At 48.0% G+C, this 24333-nt stretch overlaps 1 protein-coding gene and 1 long non-coding RNA gene across 2 annotated transcripts; one reads left to right on the top strand and one right to left on the bottom strand.

Annotated features, from left to right (window-relative positions):
- The first annotated feature begins 52 nt into the window (after window positions 1-52).
- Window positions 53-24281, top strand: LOC306768678 (calcium-binding mitochondrial carrier protein SCaMC-2-B-like). Its single transcript, XM_079257093.1, has 10 exons — window positions 53-823; window positions 8022-8148; window positions 9063-9150; window positions 16683-16794; window positions 18460-18618; window positions 18691-18843; window positions 18926-19033; window positions 19187-19354; window positions 19423-19573; window positions 21290-24281. Exons 1-10 carry the CDS (start codon window positions 494-496, stop codon window positions 21472-21474), a joined length of 1581 nt encoding a protein of 526 aa, XP_079113219.1. The 5' UTR covers window positions 53-493; the 3' UTR covers window positions 21475-24281.
- LOC306768679 lies at window positions 845-2010 on the bottom strand. The gene is made up of 3 exons (XR_013771663.1): window positions 1875-2010; window positions 1424-1599; window positions 845-1320 (listed from the first exon to the last, which is right to left on the bottom strand). It is a non-coding gene; the product is annotated as an uncharacterized lncRNA (long non-coding RNA).
- Window positions 24282-24333: the final 52 nt, after the last annotated feature.

The following is a 24333-nucleotide window of genomic DNA, read 5'->3' as shown; positions in this document are numbered from 1 at the left end:
CAATGAGGTGTTCTATGTGTACGATGTCTATGAGTAGCCGGCGTTCGGCGGCGTTCACGGAAAGCAAGTTAACGGCGTCTAAATGTCGGGATAAAGATCGGACCAGAGACTGGATCCGGACCCAGACCCTTCAGCTTGACCACCACCAGAACTAGGACCTCCCGGAGACCGGCTCGTGCCGGTGAAGCGGTTTAATCAGCGGCTGTCAGTCCAGGATCCTTCCGCTCCTTGTCTCGCTGTACCGGCATCTTAACGGGGAAAAGTAACCGGGAGGAACCGAGAAGAAGGAGCTTTTCTGGACATTTTCCTGGTCAGGTGGAGCCCTCCGACCGCAGGTGGAGGAAAGTCGAGCCGGGAAGCGAACAGTTCTGTTGTTTGCGTATCGGAACCGGTGGAAACGGAGGGACACGTGACGTGGTAGTCTGGTGTCACGTCCCGCCGATTTCCACGCCAGTCCGGGGGAACCGGACCGTCTGGGGCCGCCAGACCCCGCATGATGCACCAGCAGGGCTCCTGCATGCCCCCGCTGTTCGGTGATGTGTTCTGCCAGTGCCTGCACGCCGGGGTCGACCCGGGCGGCGGAGGCGGACCCGAGCCGGACCCCCCACCGGCAGCAGCCAGCCAGCAGCCCCCCCAGACGGATGACTGCCTGTCGGATCCGGATCACTCTGCGGCCCCATGCGAGGCGTGCAGAGGCCAGGAGCACCGGCTGAAGGTCCTTTTCCAGGTCCTGGATGTGAACGGGGACGGGGGCATCTGTGTCAACGACCTGACCATCGGTCTGAAGAAGCTGGGGGTCCACCGGACCGAGCACGAGCTCATGGTGAGTGGACATGTTGTCTTCATCAGGCTGAGAAAAACTGGGGAATAATTCAGTTTTATATATACACCTCTAGTTTACAGAGAAAGGTACTCTTCCAGACAGGGTGTGTGTGTGTGTGTGTGTGTGTGTGTGTGAGAGAGAGAGAAAGAGGAAGAGAAACAAGTAAATAACAACATCATGGGGAGTCATGAGGAGCCCAGTGCATGATGGGACGTCTCCCAGTAGCAGGTCTAAAGGTCACCAAGCTGGACCTGACCGGATCCATCCGGAAGGAAAGGTTGGAGATCACCTGGTCTGGTTCCTGTTCCTTACTGGGAACTGGTTACTCAGAGAGGGTCTGGTAACTGGGAGGTCTGGTTCCTCAGAGAGGGTCTGGTAACTGGGAGGTCTGGTTCCTCAGAGAGGGTCTGGTAACTGGGAGGTCTGGTTCCTCAGATGGAGGTTTCTGAACTTGAGGTTCTGCGTTAGAACCTCTAGGAACCGCCGTAAGCTGCAGACTGGGAGAGAAATGTGGAACATATTAAACCTTTAAAATGAAACTAAAAAATTGAGTAAAATCACATTTTTTGTTATAATTTTGTGATGTAAAAATGTTGTTACTCCTTTAATCCAAACTCCAGAGTTTTCCACAACGTTCCATGATGAGTGGCGGACATTGACACGTATTGGTGTGGGAGGGAAGGTTAACCAGTCTGCTGCTGGACTGGTCAGGTTCTCGTGTTTCGTATCGGTGCGTCTCGTTACAGACAGGAGAGGAGAAGTCGGCATCCGTCTGTCTGGAAAAGAGTTTAATAATAAAACAGTTTTAAATTTGTACAGAAAATAATGAGTTGAAGAAGCCAAAGCTTATTCCTTCCTCCTCCGTTTCCAATAAGTTATAATCTTTATCATAATCATGATGCCATATTCACATGAACACCAGCATGTATTACACCACATTATAATGAACCAATAATAATACTAATCATTAATACTTAGCATGTATCAATATCACATCAAACAATGTTTCTAACAGAGCTGTACTGGAATAATAAATAAATCCAATAAATACGCCAGCTGTGTTGCCGTCGTCTCTCTGTCGGGACATCCAGCTGCCAGTTGCACCGTGAAGGTCTGGGCGGTTAATCTGGTTTTAATCTCAGTACGATCTGGGTTTCCATCGATGATAAAAATAAAAGTGTGTGATTATTTTTCTCTCTGCAGTTTCCTCTCCTGCTGTCTTCAGCTGCTAATCGAGCGTCTCTGGCGTTGCAGCGCTGTGCTGTAAACTCCTCCCACAGCCGCTTTGCTTTCATTCAGACACTGTTGCCAACTTGGAGACTTTGTCGCTAAATCTGGAGACTTTTTTTGTTAAAAGCGACAAATCTAGCAGCTTTTACTGGAGTTATTAGAGACTTTTCTGGTGTTTTGGCGACTGACTGGAAGGCACATATTGTTCTGCAGTTACTGTAAGGAAGGAGCAGCGGGAGCCTCTCCCGTCCTAAAGCACTCCCAGGCGGCCAGTCTCAGTCGGCTCCGGCTGCAGGTCAATGTAGAATAACTGCAGTAGGTTGTGGAAGTTCACCTAAACATAGTTTATATCATTGTCAGTGACAACTGGCTGCATTATTTTCCTATACATAGTTTGGCCAGTTAAACACTGTAATATCCCTCCGTTACGCTGCGTTTCCATAGCAACGCGTTAACCAGCCGGTTCAGATCAGGTGTCTTTTAACAGGTGAATGAGAGAAACGCGCTGCAGCCTGACAGCGGTTGTTTGGCATAAAACATAAAATAGTTCCTATATAAGCGATAAAAGCAGATTAAACAACTGGGAACCGTCCATTAGACGGTTATAATGCACGACACGGAGTCTAGAACACCACGACGCGCAGCGTTGTTTATAAATACTGGATAACTGTGTTAAATAATCAAAATAATCGTGATTATAACTTTGTTATAATCGAGCAGCCCTAACGTGTGAAACACTGATATAACCTGTAATCCTTTCTAACCTCCAGTACCTAAATACTACAGTGTAGTTATGCAGTAATAGTGATGATAATAGTACTATCGGTTTCATCCTAAACAACATGAGAAGCTGCAGGTGTTGAATTTACAGCAAACATCAGCAGCACTCAGCATGTACTTATCCAACAGTATAATAACCATCACACCTGCAGTATTAACCTGATTCTGTTAGTGATGACTAGTAGTATTAGTACTGCGTTCTGACTGAAGCGGTTTAGTGTGGCTGTAAATTCCTGCTGTACCGTGTGATGATTAACCAGCAGCGTTAAAAGCACCGTTTGTCTGTTCAGTCAGACTTAATTCAGCCTGGAATGAAAGGAAGGAGACAAACCTGCAGACTGATATGTAGCTGTGTAAATAAACACACACACACACACACAGTACAGAAGCTGTAGTTAGGTAGATTTGCTGGCTGGCTGGTTTAATAAACTATAAAACAGGTTTATTTGATGCAAACGAAGGAGACACACATGCATGAACGTGCTGCATGCTGTTGTATTTTTGAAGTAACGAAAGAAAATATTGTGTTAAATAATCTCCCTTAGTGGTCACGCTCATACATAGATATTTCTTTATTTCAGACAAAATAACACAATTTAATCAACAGGTTAAAAAAGTAGCACTTATTATAAAAGGAGTCTGAAAAGGAGCAGGATGAATAACGTTTATGTATTATTTATGTATTACAATTATAATCTTTTCTTCCTTGCAGTTGTTTAAATAATCCCTTAAATAGTCAGTTTTCTTTTTTTTCTCTTTTTTATGGAAAAGAAATAAATAAATGCAAAAAAATAATAAATAGAGACATGTATACATCTGCATATATACACATATACATACCCACATACACTCACAGGCACAAAGCAATGACATATTTACCTTTATAGGTGATCACACACCTCTCTATATATTTATACCAGGGGTGCCCAAACTTTTTGCCTCCAAGAGCCAAACTGAAAATGATCCAGAGAGCCGCGGGCCAAACGCTGCAGCTTTCAGGATGAAACACAAGTACATGCACAAAGTTATTTTAATTATTGTCCAATAACAAATACAGTTTATTTTTTCAGATCTGGGCAAATAAAATGTTCCATAAATAATCAATGTAGCAATGCAACAATAAAGCCATAGTTAAAAGGGCAAGAAAGAATAATTACAGCCACTAAACGGCAACAAAGTGCAACATGTCCACAACAGGAAACATGTTGAACAAGGCGAGTTGCTGATACTTAGTGGGACACATGAAGTTGACCTTTGGACATTACCATGTCCAAAGGTCAACCGTCTCTCCATGTTGGGTTGCACCTGGCTCACTGACAGCGGGAGGAAGTCATTGAGGTGTGAGTCAGTCTGGGTCCCTCTGGTCTTATTGAATTTCATGACACTGAAAGTATTTTCTTTTTTTCAAGCTCTATAGCAGGGGTGCCCAAAGTGGGGCCCGCGGGCCAAAATGGGCCGCCAGCACTTTGCTTTTGGCCCGCTAGTCGTTTATAAACCCAATAGAACTTGAAGGAAAAAGAAAATACTTTCAGTGTCATGAAATTCAATAAGACCAGACTCAGAGGGACCCTGGCTCACTGGATCATTCCCAGTTTGGCTCTTGGAGGCAAAATGTTTGGGCAGCCTCCTCTATAGGGTATAAACAACGACTAGCGGGCCAAAAGCAAAGTGCTGGGGCCCCACTTTGGGCACCCCTGATTTATACTCTCTCAGAAATCTGCATATGCACATATATTTATGTACATAACCTCATCATACAACTACACCCCCCCCCCCCCCCCATGCATGCATATACTTACATATATTCAGTTTTATTAGAAGTATTTATGTACCTATTTATCCTATTGGTTTACATACGTACATTTATATTTTCTAATTAACATTTCTTTGACTTTTTTCTTAAAATGGATAATGATATTGTTTATGTTATCTACAACATAAATATTCCTGACAGAGTTGATGGGAATCAAATGAAATTCCAGATTAACTGGATCATGTTTGAGCCACTTAATCTGATGAAACGCAGGATGAAATGTGGATAAAATGATGTAATATTGTAAACATAAAGAAAGGAAACCACCTCACCGGCTCATTTATGACCCCCGCGTGGATTGAAGGGTTAACTAACTCTTTCATACCTGGATAGACACGTCCGGAGGCAACCTGTAGTCATGGGAATCGATCCACTGACCTTCCGGTTGGTGGACGGCTGTAAAACACAATAATATTGGTTATATTGCGGTTTATAAATCACTGCGTTGTGTTTGGAGTCTGGACTGTTTCTGTGCATCGGACTGAATGATGGGCGCAGGAGGAACGTGGTTCCAGCTGGATGCTGACGCTGCGCTCGTCACCATGACAGCGCCTGCAGGAGGATGGCGTAGCAACACTCAGCAGATTTTCTGCATCAGAGGGGAAACCCTGTGCCTCCTCCTCCATCCCCCGCCTCCAGCTCTGTCTGACGATGAGAGGCCCTCCATTGGCTGCGGAGCTGAACAGTCAGACCTGCCAGTGAGGGCCGTGCTGATTGGTCGGGCTGGGCTGCAGTGAGGATGCAGCTTTCTGGAGGATTTCTCTGCTGCGTTTTACTGGCTCAGATTGTGTCTGTCTGCTGCTGAGTCTGTCATTTTTCCAGCTTTACCAGGACAGATTTTTGCTGTTTGCTGAAAGCAGGAGTGATATGTTGCATGAGAACCGGAGCATCCAGTTTCCATCCTCCTGATGCCTGCTGACCTGAGCCTGGGAATCCGGCTGGTTCATCGTTTTTCCTCTAAAGAAGACGCAACAGGAGGGAAAGTCACCGAGGTTCTGATCCGGAGGGTTTCTGAAGTCCGGCATCGTCTCCTTCCCACAACTTGTTCCTCCTGCAGCAGCTCACACACGCTTACGAACCGCTCTGTTGCTCTGAAACCGTGACAGCTGAGTGCAGGATGCTGCAGAACTTGGTCCAGAAACTTGTCGGCAGGACGCAGTGTCAGCCTGCTGAGGACCGGTTAGCAGAACAGAGACAGACTGGGGCAACTGGGAACTGCAGAGTGCTGCAGGTTCAGGGGAAGGCTGAAGAAATCCCTACGAGTCACGTTGCTTCTAGGAAGACCAAAGTACTAATGCTGGTGGAGGCTCCTCCAGATCTGCAGCAGGTAGGACAACTAAGGTATAAAGACGGTGTTGTGTAGACCTGGATCACCTGCAGCTCTGAGCTCTGTCTCACTGATCAGACGGCTTTTGTTCATCGATAGTTTTAGTTAATGCTAAAAATGAAACCAGTACCAGGCTTCCACGAGTCTGCTGGTTCCCGTTGACCCGAGTCCAAAACCTCCTCAGAAAAAAATTGCAATCTGATTTAAAGGATATGATTACAGAGAAAGATCTGACCCGCCGCATCCACCGAACCACCTCCATCAGGACCAGAACCAGGGAGGAAAACCTGAATCAGTACCAGAACCAGGGAGGAAAACCTGCATCAGGACCAGAACCAGGAAGGAAAACCTCCATCAGGACCAGGAAGGAAAACCTGCGTCGGGACCAGAACCAGGAAGGAAAACCTCCATCAGGACCAGAACCAGGAAGGAAAACCTCCATCAGGACCAGGAAGGAAAACCTGCATCGGGACCAGAACCAGGAAGGAAAACCTCCATCGGGACCAGAACCAGGAAGGAAAACCTGCATCAGGATTTACTAATTATCACTCACAAATTTACTGTATCTATTCGTTAAAATACCGAATCATAAAAATGTAAATTTTCTTGTAGTTTTGCTACAAATGACTGTAAATCGCTAAATACCAGATTGTTTCAAACGATCAGCTGGAACAAAATGTAAATCTATTAACCCCCCAAAAACATTGAATATGTTCTTTGAGACGACTTTGTAGTAAAGTTTGAAGTAAAACTGGACTGAATGTATTTTACCAGAGAGACGTTGTAGAAATTGGAGACGGATTACTTAATAATCTGACAAGAAATGGAGATAAAACACAATCTAAGCAGCCTGGATGCTCCTGCAAATGTTGTCCTGCAGGTTTTAGATGTCTTCCTGCAGGTTTTTAGGTGTTGTCCTGCAGGTTTTAGATTTTGTCCTGCAGGTTTTAGGTGTTGTCCTGCAAGTTTTAAATGTTGTCCTACAGGTAATAGATGTTGTCCTGTAGGTTTTAGGTTTTGTCCTGCAGGTTTTAGTTGTTGTCCTGCAAGTTTTAAATGTTGTGCTACAGGTAATAGATGTTGTCCTGTAGGTTTCAGATGTTGTCCTGCAGTTTTAGATGTTGTCCTACAGGTAATATATATTGTCCTGTAGGTTTTAGATGTTGTCCTGCAAGTTTTAGATGTTGTCCTGTAGGTTTTAGATGCTGTCCTACAGGTAATAGATATTGTCCTGTAGGTTTTAGATGTTGTCCTGCAAGTTTTAGATGTTGTCCTGCAGGTTTTAGGTGTTTTCCTGCAGGTTTTAGGTGTTTTTCTGCATGTATTAAATTATGGGCCACAAGTTTTAGATGTCCCGCCGGTGCAAGGTGTTTACTTGTTGCAAAATTCAGCCTCTGAACAAGTGTGTTACTGGGGGAAACATCTAAAACCTGCAGGACACTGACCCAGGAGGTGTAATTAACTGTTCCTGCAGTAGATATTAAAGGTCAGGGTGTCGAACGTGCAGCCGGAGGCCGAAACGGGCCCAACAGTCCAGTCTGGTCTGAGGAGTTAATCTGGTAAATGTGACACAGAGGACATTAAGACATTTAGTTTTTAATAGAAGTCAATGGACTGCAGTTGATACGAGGATGAAAACCTTGTTGTTGTTTCTAACTTGCTGTTGAAGTTACTGACATCCAGATCATTCAGCCGTGCTCTTGTCTCCATCCTCAGTCTCTTTTTGGTGTTTTTCTTTCTGCTTTATCAGCGCTGCACCCTGAACATCTGTCGGTCTCCTGTCACAGATAAAGATGGCAGTTTCTTCCTCCCTCCTCACAATTAGCTGCGTCTTCATTTTCCAGCCTGATTCTCAGATTGTCAGCAGAAAACCTTCCAGTTGACCTGCTGGGTGATGCGTCCTGAACTGGAGTCAACAGAGCCCAGATGGTCTGAGGCAGCAGGTGTTTGTCCACCGAGCAGGACCGCTGTCTCCGCTGATGCTGTTTAATCAGGAACAGGTGATGCTTGGCCTTCACAGATCTGTTCTGTCTTTTCTTTTCTCTCAGAAAATTGTGAAAGCAGGAGACAAAGACCTGGACGGACAGTTGGACTTTGAGGAGTTTGTTCATTATCTCAGAGACCACGAGAAGAAGCTCCGGCTGGTATTCAAGAGTCTGGACAAGAAGAATGATGGTAAGAAGTCCGGTTGGGAAACTCATCAAACGAAGACTAATTTAGTTTTTTTTTAACTTCTAAAAAAGGAACTAAATGTTTGCGTTCCAAGTCGTGCTTTTACATCTCGTATCCTCATATCCTCGTTAGTTTCATCCTCCATCTTTTTACCATAACGGTGGAAAACTTCAGCGACGCTGCGAGTGAGAAGATGTCGCTAGTCTGGGAAAAAATTTCACAGAAAATTTTCTGACTCAGTTTCTTTCGTTTTCCGTATAGAAACATTTCTCTGAAAATTATGACATAGTTTTTCTTTCTGCACATTGCTGAGTCATCGTTTCTCCTGAAGCTGCCTCTGCAGGAGGCTCTACGGTGGTCTACGTCACATTACTCACCTGTTAACCTCCAACACACTGCCGGCGCATGTATGTGCTGAAACACAGTAACACGGCTCATTGTTGGTGAACCTGCAGGGCCGCATTTAGAAGACAATGATGTGTCTGAAAGGGAATGTTTGAGCGAAAATATGCAAAAGACAATGAAAAAGACACGATGAACATATTTTTTATTCTTTATTGCAACAATCAGCAAGAACGATATGCGCTTTTGAAACAGGTAGGCGGGATTGTTTTTCTGTTTGTAAAAAATAAATATAAATAAATGAATATAATATAATCTAGTATAATAATAAATATAAATACAAAACTAAATATTTTTCACAAATAAATAGTTTTATAAGGAAAAAACATAATTTTTTATGCAGTGTGATGAAGGTTAAATGAACCTGGTTGCTTGTTCCCCCTGTGGCTGCTTAGCAACAGTTGCTATGCGCTGGCTCAGGTGGAGATGTGTTTCTGTGCTGTGATTGGTTCATGCGATGAACTGACCCATGTGACCTCCACCTGGCAGGAAGCTCAGCGGTCTCTGTGTTGCAGGTCGGATCGACTCCCAGGAGATCATGCAGTCGTTACGGGACCTCGGCGTGAACATCTCTGAGGAGCAGGCCGACAAGATTCTGAAGAGGTGAGATCCGGTTTGCCGCCGTCCTCGTGTTTCCGCTTCGGCGAGCTGCAGGGAGGGGAACCAGTCAGAAACCGGCTGGGTGGTGTCACCAGCAGGTGGAGCTGCAGGCTGCTTGCCAGTTCTCATGATGTTTGGAGAGATGTGCAAATGATGGAATTATGGTTTAATTAAGGTTTTACATTGTTGTTCAGGTTAACTGGTTTTAACTGGGTTGTGGAGCGCATGCTGGACTGGGCTCGGGTGATCCGCAGGGTTTTTATTCAGCTCCAGGATCTTTGATGATGAAACGGTGGGAGCTTGGTGTCGCATGAGAAAATAGTTTCACTGTTCCTGGATTTTATTGTAGAAGAAGAAAACAGGCGTGTTTTTTCTCAGACGCACGTGGAGGTGTGTTTCTGCAGACGTGTTTTCTGCGTGAGGAAGTTTGAGCAGGGAGGGTCTGAGCATGCTCACACCCTGACTGGCGTCTCGGAGCTGGAACACCAGCAGGGAAGGAGCCTGATCTGAACCGGGTCGGCTTTTCTCATCGGACTTTGACCATAAAACCTCCTTCCGGTACGAAGTGACCCATAAGATGACCGACATATGTGCACGTCTCCACGTGCATTACCGCGTCCGGATCAGCATGGGTCTGGAAAACCAGCAGATGTAGGCGTTTTAACCGAACATACATGTTTATTTCCACACGTGTGTCATCATCCTGAACGACTCATCATGGAGGGAAGAAAATATTCAGGCAGTTTGCCTGGAAACCAACATGGAGACGCATCCTTCCTCCGCATCTCTCCATCCTTCCTCTGCATCTCTCCAGCCTTCCTCCGCATCCCTCCATCCTTCCTCCGCATCCCTCCATCCTTCCTCTGCATCTCTCCAGCCTTCCTCCGCATCCCTCCATCCTTCCTCTCCATCCCTCCATCCTTCCTCTCCATCCCTCCATCCTTCCTCCGCATCCCTCCATCCTTCCTCTGCATCTCTCCAGCCTTCCTCTGCATCCCTCCATCCTTCCTCTCCATCCCTCCATCCTTCCTCTCCATCCCTCCATCCTTCCTCCGCATCCCTCCATCCTTCCTCTGCATCTCTCCAGCCTTCCTCTGCATCCCTCCATCCTTCCTCCGCATCCCTCCATCCGTCCTCTCCATCCCTCCATCCTTCCTCTCCATCCCTCCATCCTTCCTCCGCATCCCTCCATCCTTCCTCTGCATCTCTCCAGCCTTCCTCTCCATCCCTCCATCCTTCCTCTGCATCTCTCCATCCTTCCTCTGCATCTCTCCATCCTTCCTCTGCATCTCTCCATCCTTCCTCCGCATCCCTCCATCCTTCCTCTGCATCTCTCCATCCTTCCTCCGCATCCCTCCATCCTTCCTCTCCATCCCTCCATCCTTCCTCCGCATCCCTCCATCCTTCCTCTGCATCTCTCCAGCCTTCCTCTGCATCCCTCCATCCTTCCTCCGCATCCCTCCATCCTTCCTCTGCATCCCTCCATCCTTCCTCTGCATCTCTCCATCCTTCCTCCGCATCCCTCCATCCTTCCTCTGCATCTCTCCAGCCTTCCTCCGCATCCCTCCATCCTTCCTCTCCATCCCTCCATCCTTCCTCTGCATCCCTCCATCCTTCCTCTGCATCCCTCCATCCTTCCTCTGCATCTCTCCAGCCTTCCTCCGCATCCCTCCATCCTTCCTCCGCATCCCTCCATCCTTCCTCCGCATCTCTCCATCCTTCTTCCGCATCCCTCCATCCTTCTTCCGCATCCCTCCATCCTTCCTCCGCATCCCTCCATCCTTCCTCTGCATCTCTCCAGCCTTCCTCCGCATCCCTCCATCCTTCCTCTCCATCCCTCCATCCTTCCTCTGCATCCCTCCATCCTTCCTCTGCATCTCTCCAGCCTTCCTCCGCATCCCTCCATCCTTCCTCTGCATCCCTCCATCCTTCCTCTGCATCCCTCCATCCTTCCTCTGCATCTCTCCAGCCTTCCTCCGCATCCCTCCATCCTTCCTCCGCATCCCTCCATCCTTCCTCCGCATCTCTCCATCCTTCTTCCGCATCCCTCCATCCTTCTTCCGCATCCCTCCATCCTTCCTCCGCATCCCTCCATCCTTCCTCTGCATCTCTCCAGCCTTCCTCCGCATCCCTCCATCCTTCCTCTCCATCCCTCCATCCTTCCTCTGCATCCCTCCATCCTTCCTCCGCATCTCTCCAGCCTTCCTCCGCATCCCTCCATCCTTCCTCTCCATCCCTCCATCCTTCCTCTGCATCCCTCCATCCTTCCTCTGCATCTCTCCAGCCTTCCTCTGCATCTCTCCAGCCTTCCTCTCCATCCCTCCATCCTTCCTCTGCATCCCTCCATCCTTCCTCTGCATCTCTCCAGCCTTCCTCTGCATCTCTCCAGCCTTCCTCCGCATCCCTCCAGCCTTCCTCCGCATCCCTCCATCCTTCCTCTCCATCCCTCCAGCCTTCCTCTGCATCCCTCCATCCTTCCTCTGCATCTCTCCAGCCTTCCTCTGCATCTCTCCAGCCTTCCTCCGCATCCCTCCATCCTTCCTCTGCATCTCTCCAGCCTTCCTCCGCATCCCTCCATCCTTCCTCTCCATCCCTCCATCCTTCCTCTCCATCCCTCCATCCTTCCTCCGCATCCCTCCATCCTTCCTCTGCATCTCTCCAGCCTTCCTCTGCATCCCTCCATCCTTCCTCCGCATCCCTCCATCCTTCCTCTGCATCTCTCCATCCTTCCTCTGCATCTCTCCATCCTTCCTCCGCATCCCTCCATCCTTCCTCTGCATCCCTCCATCCTTCCTCTGCATCTCTCCATCCTTCCTCTGCATCTCTCCATCCTTCCTCCGCATCCCTCCATCCTTCCTCTGCATCTCTCCATCCTTCCTCTGCATCTCTCCATCCTTCCTCCGCATCCCTCCATCCTTCCTCTCCATCCCTCCATCCTTCCTCCGCATCCCTCCATCCTTCCTCTCCATCCCTCCATCCTTCCTCTCCATCTCTCCATCCTTCCTCCGCATCCCTCCATCCTTCCTCTCCATCCCTCCATCCTTCCTCTGCATCTCTCCATCCTTCCTCTCCATCCCTCCATCCTTCCTCCGCATCCCTCCATCCTTCCTCTCCATCCCTCCATCCTTCCTCTGCATCCCTCCATCCTTCCTCTGCATCCCTCCATCCTTCCTCTCCATCCCTCCATCCTTCCTCTCCATCCCTCCATCCTTCCTCTGCATCCCTCCATCCTTCCTCTCCATCCCTCCATCCTTCCTCTCCATCCCTCCATCCTTCCTCTGCATCCCTCCATCCTTCCTCTCCATCCCTCCATCCTTCCTCTCCATCCCTCCATCCTTCCTCTGCATCCCTCCATCCTTCCTCTCCATCCCTCCATCCTTCCTCTCCATCCCTCCATCCTTCCTTTGCATCCCTCCATCCTTCCTCTCCATCCCTCCATCCTTCCTCTCCATCCCTCCATCCTTCCTCTGCATCCCTCCATCCTTCCTCTCCATCCCTCCATCCTTCCTCTCCATCCCTCCATCCTTCCTCTGCATCCCTCCATCCTTCCTCTGCATCCCTCCATCCTTCCTCTCCATCCCTCCATCCTTCCTCTGCATCCCTCCATCCTTCCTCTGCATCCCTCCATCCTTCCTCTCCATCCCTCCATCCTTCCTCTGCATCCCTCCATCCGTCCTCTGCATCCCTCCATCCTTCCTCTGCATCCCTCCATCCTTCCTCTCCATCCCTCCATCCTTCCTCTGCATCTCTCCATCCTTCCTCCGCATCCCTCCATCCTTCCTCTGCATCCCTCCATCCTTCCTCTGCATCCCTCCATCCTTCCTCTCCATCCCTCCATCCTTCCTCTGCATCCCTCCATCCTTCCTCTCCATCCCTCCATCCTTCCTCTGCATCCCTCCATCCTTCCTCTCCATCCCTCCATCCTTCCTCTCCATCCCTCCATCCTTCCTCTCCATCCCTCCATCCTTCCTCTGCATCTCTCCATCCTTCCTCTGCATCCCTCCATCCTTCCTCTGCATCCCTCCATCCTTCCTCTGCATCCCTCCATCCTTCCTCTCCATCCCTCCATCCTTCCTCTCCATCCCTCCATCCTTCCTCTGCATCCCTCCATCCTTCCTCTCCATCCCTCCATCCTTCCTCTGCATCCCTCCATCCTTCCTCTCCATCTCTCCATCCTTCCTCCGCATCCCTCCATCCTTCCTCTGCATCCCTCCATCCTTCCTCTGCATCCCTCCATCCTTCCTCTGCATCCCTCCATCCTTCCTCTGCATCCCTCCATCCTTCCTCCGCATCTCTCCATCCTTCCTCCGCATCTCTCCATCCTTCCTCTGCATCCCTCCATCCTTCCTCTGCATCCCTCCATCCTTCCTCTCCATCCCTCCATCCTTCCTCTCCATCCCTCCATCCTTCCTCTCCATCTCTCCATCCTTCCTCCGCATCCCTCCATCCTTCCTCTCCATCCCTCCATCCTTCCTCTCCATCCCTCCATCCTTCCTCTGCATCCCTCCATCCTTCCTCTCCATCCCTCCATCCTTCCTCTGCATCCCTCCATCCTTCCTCTCCATCCCTCCATCCTTCCTCTGCATCCCTCCATCCTTCCTCTCCATCCCTCCATCCTTCCTCTGCATCCCTCCATCCTTCCTCTGCATCCCTCCATCCTTCCTCTCCATCCCTCCATCCTTCCTCTGCATCCCTCCATCCTTCCTCTCCATCCCTCCATCCTTCCTCTGCATCTCTCCATCCTTCCTCTGCATCTCTCCATCCTTCCTCTGCATCTCTCCATCCTTCCTCCGCATCCCTCCATCCTTCCTCTCCATCCCTCCATCCTTCCTCTGCATCTCTCCATCCTTCCTCCGCATCCCTCCATCCTTCCTCTGCATCCCTCCATCCTTCCTCTGCATCCCTCCATCCTTCCTCTCCATCCCTCCATCCTTCCTCTCCATCCCTCCATCCTTCCTCTGCATCTCTCCATCCTTCCTCCGCATCCCTCCATCCTTCCTCTGCATCCCTCCATCCTTCCTCTGCATCCCTCCATCCTTCCTCTGCATCCCTCCATCCTTCCTCTCCATCCCTCCATCCTTCCTCTGCATCCCTCCATCCTTCCTCTCCATCCCTCCATCCTTCCTCTCCATCCCTCCATCCTTCCTCTCCATCCCTCCATCCTTCCTCTCCATCCCTCCATCCTTCCTCCGCATCTCTCCATCCTTCCTCCGCATCCCTCCATCCTTCCTCTGCATCCCTCCATCCTTCCTCTGCATCCCTCCATCCTTCCTCTCCATCCCTCCATCCTTCCTCTCCATCCCTCCATCCTTCCTCTCCATCCCTCCATCCTTCCTCTCCATCTCTCCATCCTTCCTCCGCATCCCTCCATCCTTCCTCTGCATCCCTCCATCCTTCCTCTCCATCTCTCCATCCTTCCTCCGCATCCCTCCATCCTTCCTCTGCATCCCTCCATCCTTCCTCTCCATCCCTCCATCCTTCCTCCGCATCTCTCCATCCTTCCTCCGCATCTCTCCATCCTTCCTCTGCATCCCTCCATCCTTCCTCTGCATCCCTCCATCCTTCCTCCGCATCCCTCCATCCTTCCTCTGCATCCCTCCATCCTTCCTCTGCATCCCTCCATCCTTCCTCTCCATCCCTCCATCCTTCCTCTCCATCTCTCCATCCTTCCTCCGCATCCCTCTATCCTTCCTCCGCATCCCTCCATCCTTCCTCTCCATCCCTCCATCCTTCCTCTCCATCCCTCCATCCTTCCTCTGCATCCCTCCATCCTTCCTCTCCATCCCTCCATCCTTCCTCTGCATCCCTCCATCCTTCCTCTGCATCCCTCCATCCTTCCTCTGCATCCCTCCATCCTTCCTCTCCATCCTTCCTCTGCATCCCTCCATCCTTCCTCTCCATCCCTCCATCCTTCCTCTCCATCCCTCCATCCTTCCTCTGCATCCCTCCATCCTTCCTCTCCATCCTTCCTCTGCATCCCTCCATCCTTCCTCTCCATCCCTCCATCCTTCCTCTCCATCCCTCCATCCTTCCTCTCCATCCCTCCATCCTTCCTCTGCAGGACTGTGTATACAGATGGGACGTTTGAACCAGAAGCAGCGAAGCTTGTTTCCTTCTAATGCGACGGATTTAGTCGAAACGCTGCATTGAAGCTCCGTGAAATCTCTGCCGTCACGTGACCGATGACGAATGACTCGCCATACGCTCCAACGAAACACAGGAAATGACGTAACTGAATCAAAGCGCGGCGGTACTGGTGCCGCGTTATCTGTCGGAAGGAGAAACGTTCCCTCCTTCTCGCCGCTTTACAGGCTGAGAGAGCATCAAGATTAAGAGAGAAAACTTTTAGTTTGGAGAATTCTACTGGAATCAGCTGTCTGGGAAAACTTCCACCTTGTGTCACCCACAAAGGAAGGAGGATAATAATATGGCAAAAGATTAAATAGTATTATATAGTACTTTTTAATCTTTTGCCATATTATTATCCTCCTTCCTTTGTGGGTTTTCCCAGGCACCTAGTATTATATAGTACTTAGTATAATTGTTAATGTAGTATTGTATTCAGTATTATTTGGTATTGCTAAATATTTCTCTCGGACATTGGCTAGGATAACGGACAACAGAAGATTAGTTAATATTAAAATATGAAATTTCATGTTGATGGTGTTACTGACTAATGAGGAAGTGTAATTTATCATTCAGAAATCAGGAAAAATAATATGAACAAAATGTAAAATTATTCTAAGAAATCCCTCTAATCCCTGCAAAAGCACTTCTCCCAAACCATCATAGCTCCCAACAAACTCATTTTAACACACCTGTCTGTCATCTTATTTCACAGCACACACACGATCTGAATCATGTTAGGAAATCTAATGAATAACAGGACAACACATTGAACCATAACTAATAGAATATTACAACACTTATCGAGATGACGGCCCGTCAGAATGAAGACAGCTGCAAGACTGACTGAATTCTTTGTGTTGGAAGTTAAATCAAGTTGGAGAAATGATTAGAAGATCTACGCCTGTAATACCTACAGCTGACCGCCAGGTGTCACTGCTATGGTCTGTTTTATGAGGCTTTGAAGCTTTTGACTCTTTTTTTTCAACTCAATCAAATATAAGCCTTAAAAGCTTCACAGGGCTTCATTGACCTCTCTAACTGTGTGTTGTCCGTCTGCGTGACGTCGGTCTGTCTTCTAACCTCCTGAATGTCTTTGTCCCCTTTTCTCTGGCTGTCTCAGAATAAAGAGGGGCCACATTTGGGCCCCTATCTTGTAGTAAGTAGAAGCTCCTCCAGTCTGCTTGCTCTGCTGACGCTGCACAACTGGCTTTAACTCAGTTCCTCTCTACGGTGTTGAACTGGTTAAACTGGTCTCTGTTGTAGCACCGATGGCTCACAGCGAGCATGCTGCTACAACAGGAGGAGGCTGTGAAAGCAATGCGCATGTGAGCCACTTCATGAACCCTTCTGTCTGAAGCAGCCATGTTTCCTGACTCCCCCTCGTGTTTCTGCTCTTCCATCTGCAGCATGGACAAAGACGGCACGATGACAATCGACTGGAACGAGTGGAGAGACTACCACCTCCTGCATCCTGCAGACAACATCCCTGAAATCCTCCTCCACTGGAAGCACTCCACGGTACACACCCACCAGTATGATGTTATGATCATTTTATGTTATGATCATAACATAGTAACATATCATGTTATCTCCAGCACTGTAGCGTGTTTGGGACATCATCTGGATGCTCATTTCTGGGCTGTTTTTAAAGATGTTTGTATTTACAATCCACCATCTGCATATAATTAGTCTGGGTATGATGTCCTCCTATGTCAGGACTCTGTTCGACATGCTGGTTAAAAACCAGAAAGCAAAGTTCCACATCACATACGTTTTATTCCCAGCAGAACAAAGCTACGTTCACACTAAAGGCGGAAGTGACTTCAATCCGGTGTTTGAGCCCCTCTGCGACGTGTCACCGATCTTCTCTTAACAGTCTGAACGACACAGATCTGATATTTTCTAATGCGATCCAGACCGCTTGGATATGTGGTCCTAAAACTGATATGTATCTGATCTTTTGCCATGCAACTTCAGTCTGAACGGTCAGGAAGCATTAATCCGACAAACGTCATTATTATTATCATTATTATTGTTGTTTATGAAGTCTTTATCGGTAAATATGCTCACATCACCCTCCCACCAATCCTGACTGCGACTCCGAACCCAAACGTTTCTCTCTACAGTTGTTGCTGCCACAGTTCCACAAAATGACCAAAACTTTTACTTTCCTCTTCTGTAAACATCTCCTTAAAACGAACCCATTCACAATGTTGTGGCTACAGTCGGACAAAACGTTTAAAATAGCAAATGCTCTTCGGCCATCCATATTTACTTCTGCAAACACAAAGACGTCACGTGCACGCTCACTGCACGCCGCTGTGTCTTCTACGCATGCGGGACGCTTCTGGCGCGCATGAGGTTCATACAGGAGATCACATACAAGTCACATTTGATCAGAAATGTGAACGGACTTTCAAAAATTCGGATTTCACAAAAACATCCGATATGAGCAGCAAAACCTGCAGTCTGAACGTGGTCTAAAACAACATTTCAGAAGATCAAACTGAGACAATTTATCATCTGATGGAAAATAGGAGCTGATTGTGACTCAGAGACTCCTTCTGATTCTCTGAGGAACATTTTTCTGAAGTTGTTTTCGATCCAGTTTGTCTCAGGTTGCTGAACATCTGTCCATCTTTTCACTGAGAGACTCTTCCCCTCTGAAATGCTCCTTTCATACCCATCATGTGACTAACCTGGTTAACCTGGTTAGTTGTCAAATGATCCTCCAGTTTTTGTTTTAAACTAATTGTTTTCCAGCGTTTTGTTGTTTAAACTTTTTACTGACGTGTTGCTGCGTCAGATTCACAATCAGCTCCTATTTTCCATTAAAAAATATGAAAACGTCTCAGTTTCAACGTATTTTATGTTGTTTCTCTTCTACTTGGAATAAAAATGTGTTAAATCGAGTTGGGAATTCCTGCATTCTGCTGGGTTTTCCGCTGCACAGCGTCCTGACTGACACCTAGAAGTCCTTCATCTGCAGCTCTCAGACAAACTGCAGCCTGCTTGTCCTTTCTCTCTTGGATAAATTCTTTATTTTTTCTCTTTTGTTTTGCTTATTTATTTAACGGCGGCGTGTATTTTTCCAGTAGTGTCGCGTCCTGAACTCTCCTCAGGAGAGACGTGAGTCAGAACATCATCATCATCATCATCCTGAAGCTGCTTCTTCGTTGACAGATCTTCGATGTTGGTGAGAGCATGGTGGTCCCTGATGAGTTCACAGCAGAGGAGAAGAAGTCGGGCAAGTTGTGGCGCCACCTGGTGGCCGGAGGAGGAGCGGGCGCGGTTTCTCGGACGTGCACGGCTCCGCTGGACAGACTCAAAGTCCTGATGCAGGTAAAGCAGTTTGTACGTCTGACAGACTGAGGTGAAGTGGTCTGCAGCTGGTCTCCGATCCCGTTCCTACAGGTTCACGCCTCCAAGAGCAACAGCATGCGCATCGCCGGCGGTTTCATCCAGATGATCCGAGAAGGAGGCGTGAGGTCGTTGTGGCGAGGAAACGGCATCAACGTCATCAAGATCGCCCCTGAATCTGCCATCAAGTTCATGGCGTATGAGCAGGTGGGGACGAGCGCGGCGCGGACCGCCACCGTGCTTTCTGCCCGCCGTCGGCGCTAACACAAACCTCTGTCCTGTCCGTCAGATTAAGCGGCTGATCGGAAGCGACCACGAGACGCTCGGCATGGCAGAGAGGTTTGTGTCGGGATCTCTGGCGGGGGCCATCGCTCAGAGCAGCATCTACCCCATGGAGGTGAGAGATCAGAGCACACAGAACCCGTCATGTGAAACTGTACTGGGACCACTGGTCTGGAGGAAATCCAGACCCAGTCATTCCATTCAGAACCATGATCCGGCTTGGTGAGCAGGGTAAAAAGGAGTCTCTGCGGTCCCTCCCTGTCTGCAGGTGCTAAAGACCCGGCTGGCCCTGCGGAGGACCGGCCAGTACTCCGGCATCGTGGACTGTGCCAAACACATTTTCCAGAAGGAGGGCGTGGCTGCTTTCTACAAGGGTTACATTCCCAACATGCTGGGCATCATTCCCTACGCCGGCATCGACCTGGCAGTCTACGAGGTTCGTACACTTCCCACCATTCTCTCCGTCCTGTTCTCCGCTCGTCTCATCCCGGTGTCCACCCTCAGACGCTGAAGAACTCCTGGCTGCAGCGCTTCGCCACAGACAGCGCCGACCCGGGAGTCTTCGTCCTGCTGGCCTGCGGGACCACGTCCAGCACGTGTGGACAGCTGGCCAGCTACCCTCTGGCGCTGGTCAGGACTCGGATGCAGGCGCAAGGTCAGTGGGAGGGGCGCTTTCCGGCAGGGCTGCTCAACTAGATGTTCAGGTGGGATTTTCAATAAAAAAATTTATCAGAGGCTGAAAATAAAGTACAGGAAAGTAAATCAGTAAAAATAAATACATAAAAAAGAAACATTTACATTTAGAAAAATAAGTAGTTTATTAATTTTAATATTTTAAATTCAGTCCTACATGACGAGGGCAAATGCACAAAATGAAATAAGGAAACTTCCAGTCAGAGCCCGATTTTCTCCGAACTTTTAACAGAAAAAGGTCATTTTAAACTAAACTTCTCCATGTGGTGCCTCCTCACATTATAATCTTTACACACCGACACTCTCAAGGCAGATTAAGGGAAATGAAATGAAAAATACTTTATTAATCCCCAAAGGAAAAGTCAATATTGTAGTATATAATAATAACTAGAGGAGGTCTTGTTCCGGAGGCTGATGGCTGCTGGCAGGAATGATCTTCTGTATCTTTCCGTCTTACAGCGGACCTGAAGAAGCCTCTCACTGAACACACTTTGTTGTTTCTAATTAAACACATCGGTTTGGCGCTCCAATGTGACGGAAAAATAAAAAACTTATCAGTCCAAACGGGTTAAATCTGTCTGTTTTTGGGACAGAAAGTGACATTCTTGCTAGTGCTACTCCTACAAATTCAAACCACAACAACACGCGCTGGGGTTGATGTTGCTAGGCAACCAAGCGTTGCATTCATGGTCTGCACAACTGTAGGATTGCAGGCTACTTAATCAGCGTAGAAATGACTAAAGGTTCTTGATTATTATCGTTATTCTTTACATAAGCTGGGCCACATAGAAGTTGGTTCTGGTCCGCATGCGGCCCCGCTGGTTTATGGGCTAAACGAACTGTTTCCACCAGCGTGACGTAGGGTGGACAGATGTCACGCTTTGTGCGGGATAGTCCCGCTTTTCTATTACTTTTTACCCACAAAACGGGGCGCTGTCTCGTCGTTACGACCAGTCTTCACTTTTATGAAGGAAAAAAACAAACAAAACAAAACTGGCTTTTACAAACTGTGTGTGGCAAAAGATTGGACGGCTGTCGCATCACACCGCCTGCTGATCGGAGTTACACTCATGTCAATCAAACTAGGAGGCGGGACTCAATGCACATCTATGATGCACCCACTAACAAAAATAAATAAATAGAAAAGCAACTGATTGATCATGGAGGACAGGAGACGACCGCAGCGAAGAAGAAAAGAAAGTTTTGTTATAACACTGGGAAAGCAGATATTCCTGGGTTAAACCTGTTCTAGGAGACTGAGGGTATTTTGTGATGTTTGTCAGTCATTTTCCCGTGTCACATGGTGGAGAATATGATGTGAAACGGCACCAAAAATCCAAGAGTTACAAATAAACCGCGCTACTCAGAGGGAGGCTTCCCAGTCAACATGTTCCTGATAAAACCTCGACTGCTAATTCTGTTTGATTCCTGATAACGTGAAAGGAACAAGGAAATAATATGCAAGCTTTTACTGTTTCTCTTTGTCAGAAAACTGGAATAAATCAATAAAAAAAATATAGTAACTGATTGGTTCTGTTTGGATAGTAATTTTATTACCAGAGAGAAGAATATTAAGGTTTTTTTTTTAAATGAAAAGAGTGGAATCTCACATTGTCCCACATTTGGAGAGAGAAGATCTGGTCACCCTGGTGTGACGTTGCTCTTCGTGTGTTTTCAGCCACTCTGGAAGGCGGCCCTCAGATGAGCATGACGAGCCTGTTCAGACACATCGTCAGGACGGAGGGGCCCACGGGGCTCTACAGAGGTCTGGCCCCCAACTTCATGAAGGTCATCCCGTCGGTCAGCATCAGCTACGTGGTCTACGAGTACCTGAAAGTGAAGCTGGGAGTCCAGTCCAAGTGAGGAGAGACAAACCAGAGGACAAAAAATGTGCTTTTTTCTATGTTTGGACTTTGTGAAACAGCAAGAAGCGACTCGTTTTAATCCAGGAAGATGAGACGGCGCGGATGGCGTCCGCTGCCTCTCAGATCTTTTCATGTTTACGCTGTCGGGGAGGTGATGTGGTCCTGAAGGGCTTTGCTGATCCGCATCACGGAGCAGCTGCTGATCAAACCCGGAAGCGGCCGATGAGGACGTGACCGCCGCGCGATGGAGAGCAGAGCTGGAGCTGCTTAGAGCCTCACGGCGGCTCGCTGATAAAACCCCACGCAGCCGCCGAATTCCAGCAGCTTTTCCTGTTTTCATTCTCTGTCTGGTCTGGAAGGTTCTGGAAGTTCTCAGCGCCTTCTGCAGGAACAAGCCGAGCAACGCGGAGAGGTGAGAAGGGATCAGACCGTCTCTTAATGCTTCACGCTCGCCACGCTGGTGGAGGGAAAGCGACATGTTCCTTCAGGTTTGGTGGATATAAAACGGGAAAGCTGGAGACTGGGAACAGTCTGGAAAACAGCGGTTTATTCCCAGTCTGTTCCCATCTGTCGGTCTGGGAAAGTCTCAGACCTGTTGGTGGCGTCTGTCCGCCATGCTGTAGCAGCTGTCCGCCGCTTCCGGTCCAGTCCCGGCTTCATGTGGCCTGCCGTTCTGTTCGGTCACATGACGGATTAGGTCAAATCAAAACGCAGCTGAGGTGACATCACAATTAAATCATCGACCAATAAAACCAATCTGTTCCCAGTTATTGACAAATATGATGATTTTAGATCCATTTCCAGTCATTTGTGGTGCCGCTGTGTGAAGTTACCGTGGCAGGATGCAGACGGTTGCCATGGACACGGTTTAGCAGGTCTGCTTCCCTTCCATCCCCGCCTGCAGTCAGCTGAGAGAGCGTTCAGACCGCGTGTTCCCAGTACGAGCTGGAAGTAAGACTGGAGCCTGAATGGAGCAGAATCCGCTCGTCTGCCGTGGAAACGATGGGAAGTTCTCACGGTGACTGGGATCTTCCCGACCCGCTGGCTGTGCCTTGTGCTGCTGAACCTGGAAGAGTCGGACCCTGAATGTAGCTCGAGGTCCCTTCTCCATTTTTTACTATTTATTTATTACTGTATTTATTTTAAAAACATTGCTGTCTGAGTTTATGATGTTTGCTTCAGTCTCAGATAAACTTTAAACTGTTCTTTATTCACTCCCAGATTTTTTCAGTTCTCTTAGAATAATAAGCCTAAATATTGCAGCAAATTACAGACTTTTCCCGTCATTCAGCAGTAAACACTCGGAGCGACACTTTTATTATCTATAAGAGTAAATTTATCTCTGAGTGTTGGAGCATCCAGAGTTTCCACCCAAAACTCCAAACGTTAACATGAACGGCAACATTTCTATTAAATCTACGGAGCTCTGAAGCTGACATCAATAGAAAAATAATTTATTCTGAAATTTTAAAGTTAAGAAAAAATGTTAGCAGAGTTGGGATTCCTGTTTATACGTGTTATCCTCACACAGACAAACAAAACGTTTGTGGCATGTGTGCCGTCACAGAGAGGAGTTAATGTTCCAACAAAACGTGCCGGTTGTTGGGATGACGCGTTGCTGAGCCTCAAAATACCCGAATACGTAAAGGAAAGGAAGGAAGTCGGGGAGCGCTCGGTCCTAAAACATCTGAGACGTAAGACAGGCAAACTTATTTTGTCCCATCCGTTCCAAACGTTTAAGTTTACATTTATGTTCCGTATTGTCACAAATTTACGCATTTCTGTCTGTTGCTGCGGCAACACTGTTGCTTTGAGCCTGGACGATGTGATAAATTCTTCACACGTGTGAGGAATAACCGTCTGTTCCTCCGCGGTGACGTCGCTGCTCTGCAGCCGTTCTCCATGTCTGTGATTGGTCAGACCGTGCAAACTCCGCCCCTTCTATGCAAGTGTTGGATCGGCGAGTTGATTACCAGCTTCTACCTTGTATGTGATTCCCTAAAAACTACAACTCCAAGACGTTAGACACGATGTCCACCATTTCCATGGTCACCAGACGGACCTCGCAAATTATAACCCAGGTTAGTCTCATCGTCCATCTTGAAATCTAGTCCTCTTCAGGACTTTCCTGAGCCGCTTCAGCCCTGAGACCACCCCCTCCCCCCTCATCTCCAGGCTTGCTCTGATGAATCAGCCATGTTGGCTCATTCACGATGCTCCAGTTTGCTGCTGGTTTGTAGATTCTGCAGATAAACCCAGTATAAACTGTAAACATGAAGCATAAATCCTGGATTTCTGAAGATGGATTTGCTCCGTCATCACGGCGGCTAATGTCACATCGCTCTCCTGTCAGGCTGGATAGTCAACTGGTTCCAGTCAGGGACCAGTCCCAGTTTGCAGCAGCTCCTCTCTGAAGGACGATGGGCTCTATGATATGTATTTAAGTTATTTAACAAAGTGAATGATCTGAGTTATTTATTAAAAGCGACTCATTTATCCACCTGAATGTTTCTGCAGCGTCTGCTCCGTCTCCAGCATGAATCCTGCAGCAACAAACTTCTGCTCATGTTGGTCCTCATTCAGAGGTTTGCAGAAACCAGTCCAGCTACTGTATGTTCCATGTTCTGTACAGTCAGAAGAAAACACTCCGAATGTGTCTTATAAGCTGTGCTGAGGGCAGATCATCAGTGGAAACAGTGGAATAATCAATCTGTAAGATGCAGTGTGTGTGATGTGTGTGTGGTGTGACAGGATGCGAATGCTTTTCCAGTCTGCTTCTATCAGATCTACTGTTGAATAAACTCTGAACAGAATTCTTTCTTCTGGATTTATTTCCACATGACAAACACACATCGGC

The sequence above is a fragment of the Telmatherina bonti genome (assembly GCF_933228915.1).
Source record: "Telmatherina bonti genome assembly, chromosome: 17".
Taxonomy (NCBI): Eukaryota; Metazoa; Chordata; class Actinopteri; order Atheriniformes; family Telmatherinidae; genus Telmatherina; species Telmatherina bonti.
The sequence above is the reverse complement of the archived record's forward strand: the minus strand, read 5'-3'. Positions and strand labels throughout refer to the sequence as shown.

Excerpts from the sequence above, each read along its gene's own strand:
- LOC306768678 (XM_079257093.1), top strand. The coding sequence starts at position 494 with ATGATGCACCAGCAGGGCTCCTGCATGCCCCCGCTGTTCGGTGATGTG. Across the intron at positions 16,795-18,459 it reads TCCACTGGAAGCACTCCACG|ATCTTCGATGTTGGTGAGAG; the intron begins GTACACACCCAC and ends CTTCGTTGACAG. Across the intron at positions 18,619-18,690 it reads GACTCAAAGTCCTGATGCAG|GTTCACGCCTCCAAGAGCAA; the intron begins GTAAAGCAGTTT and ends CCGTTCCTACAG.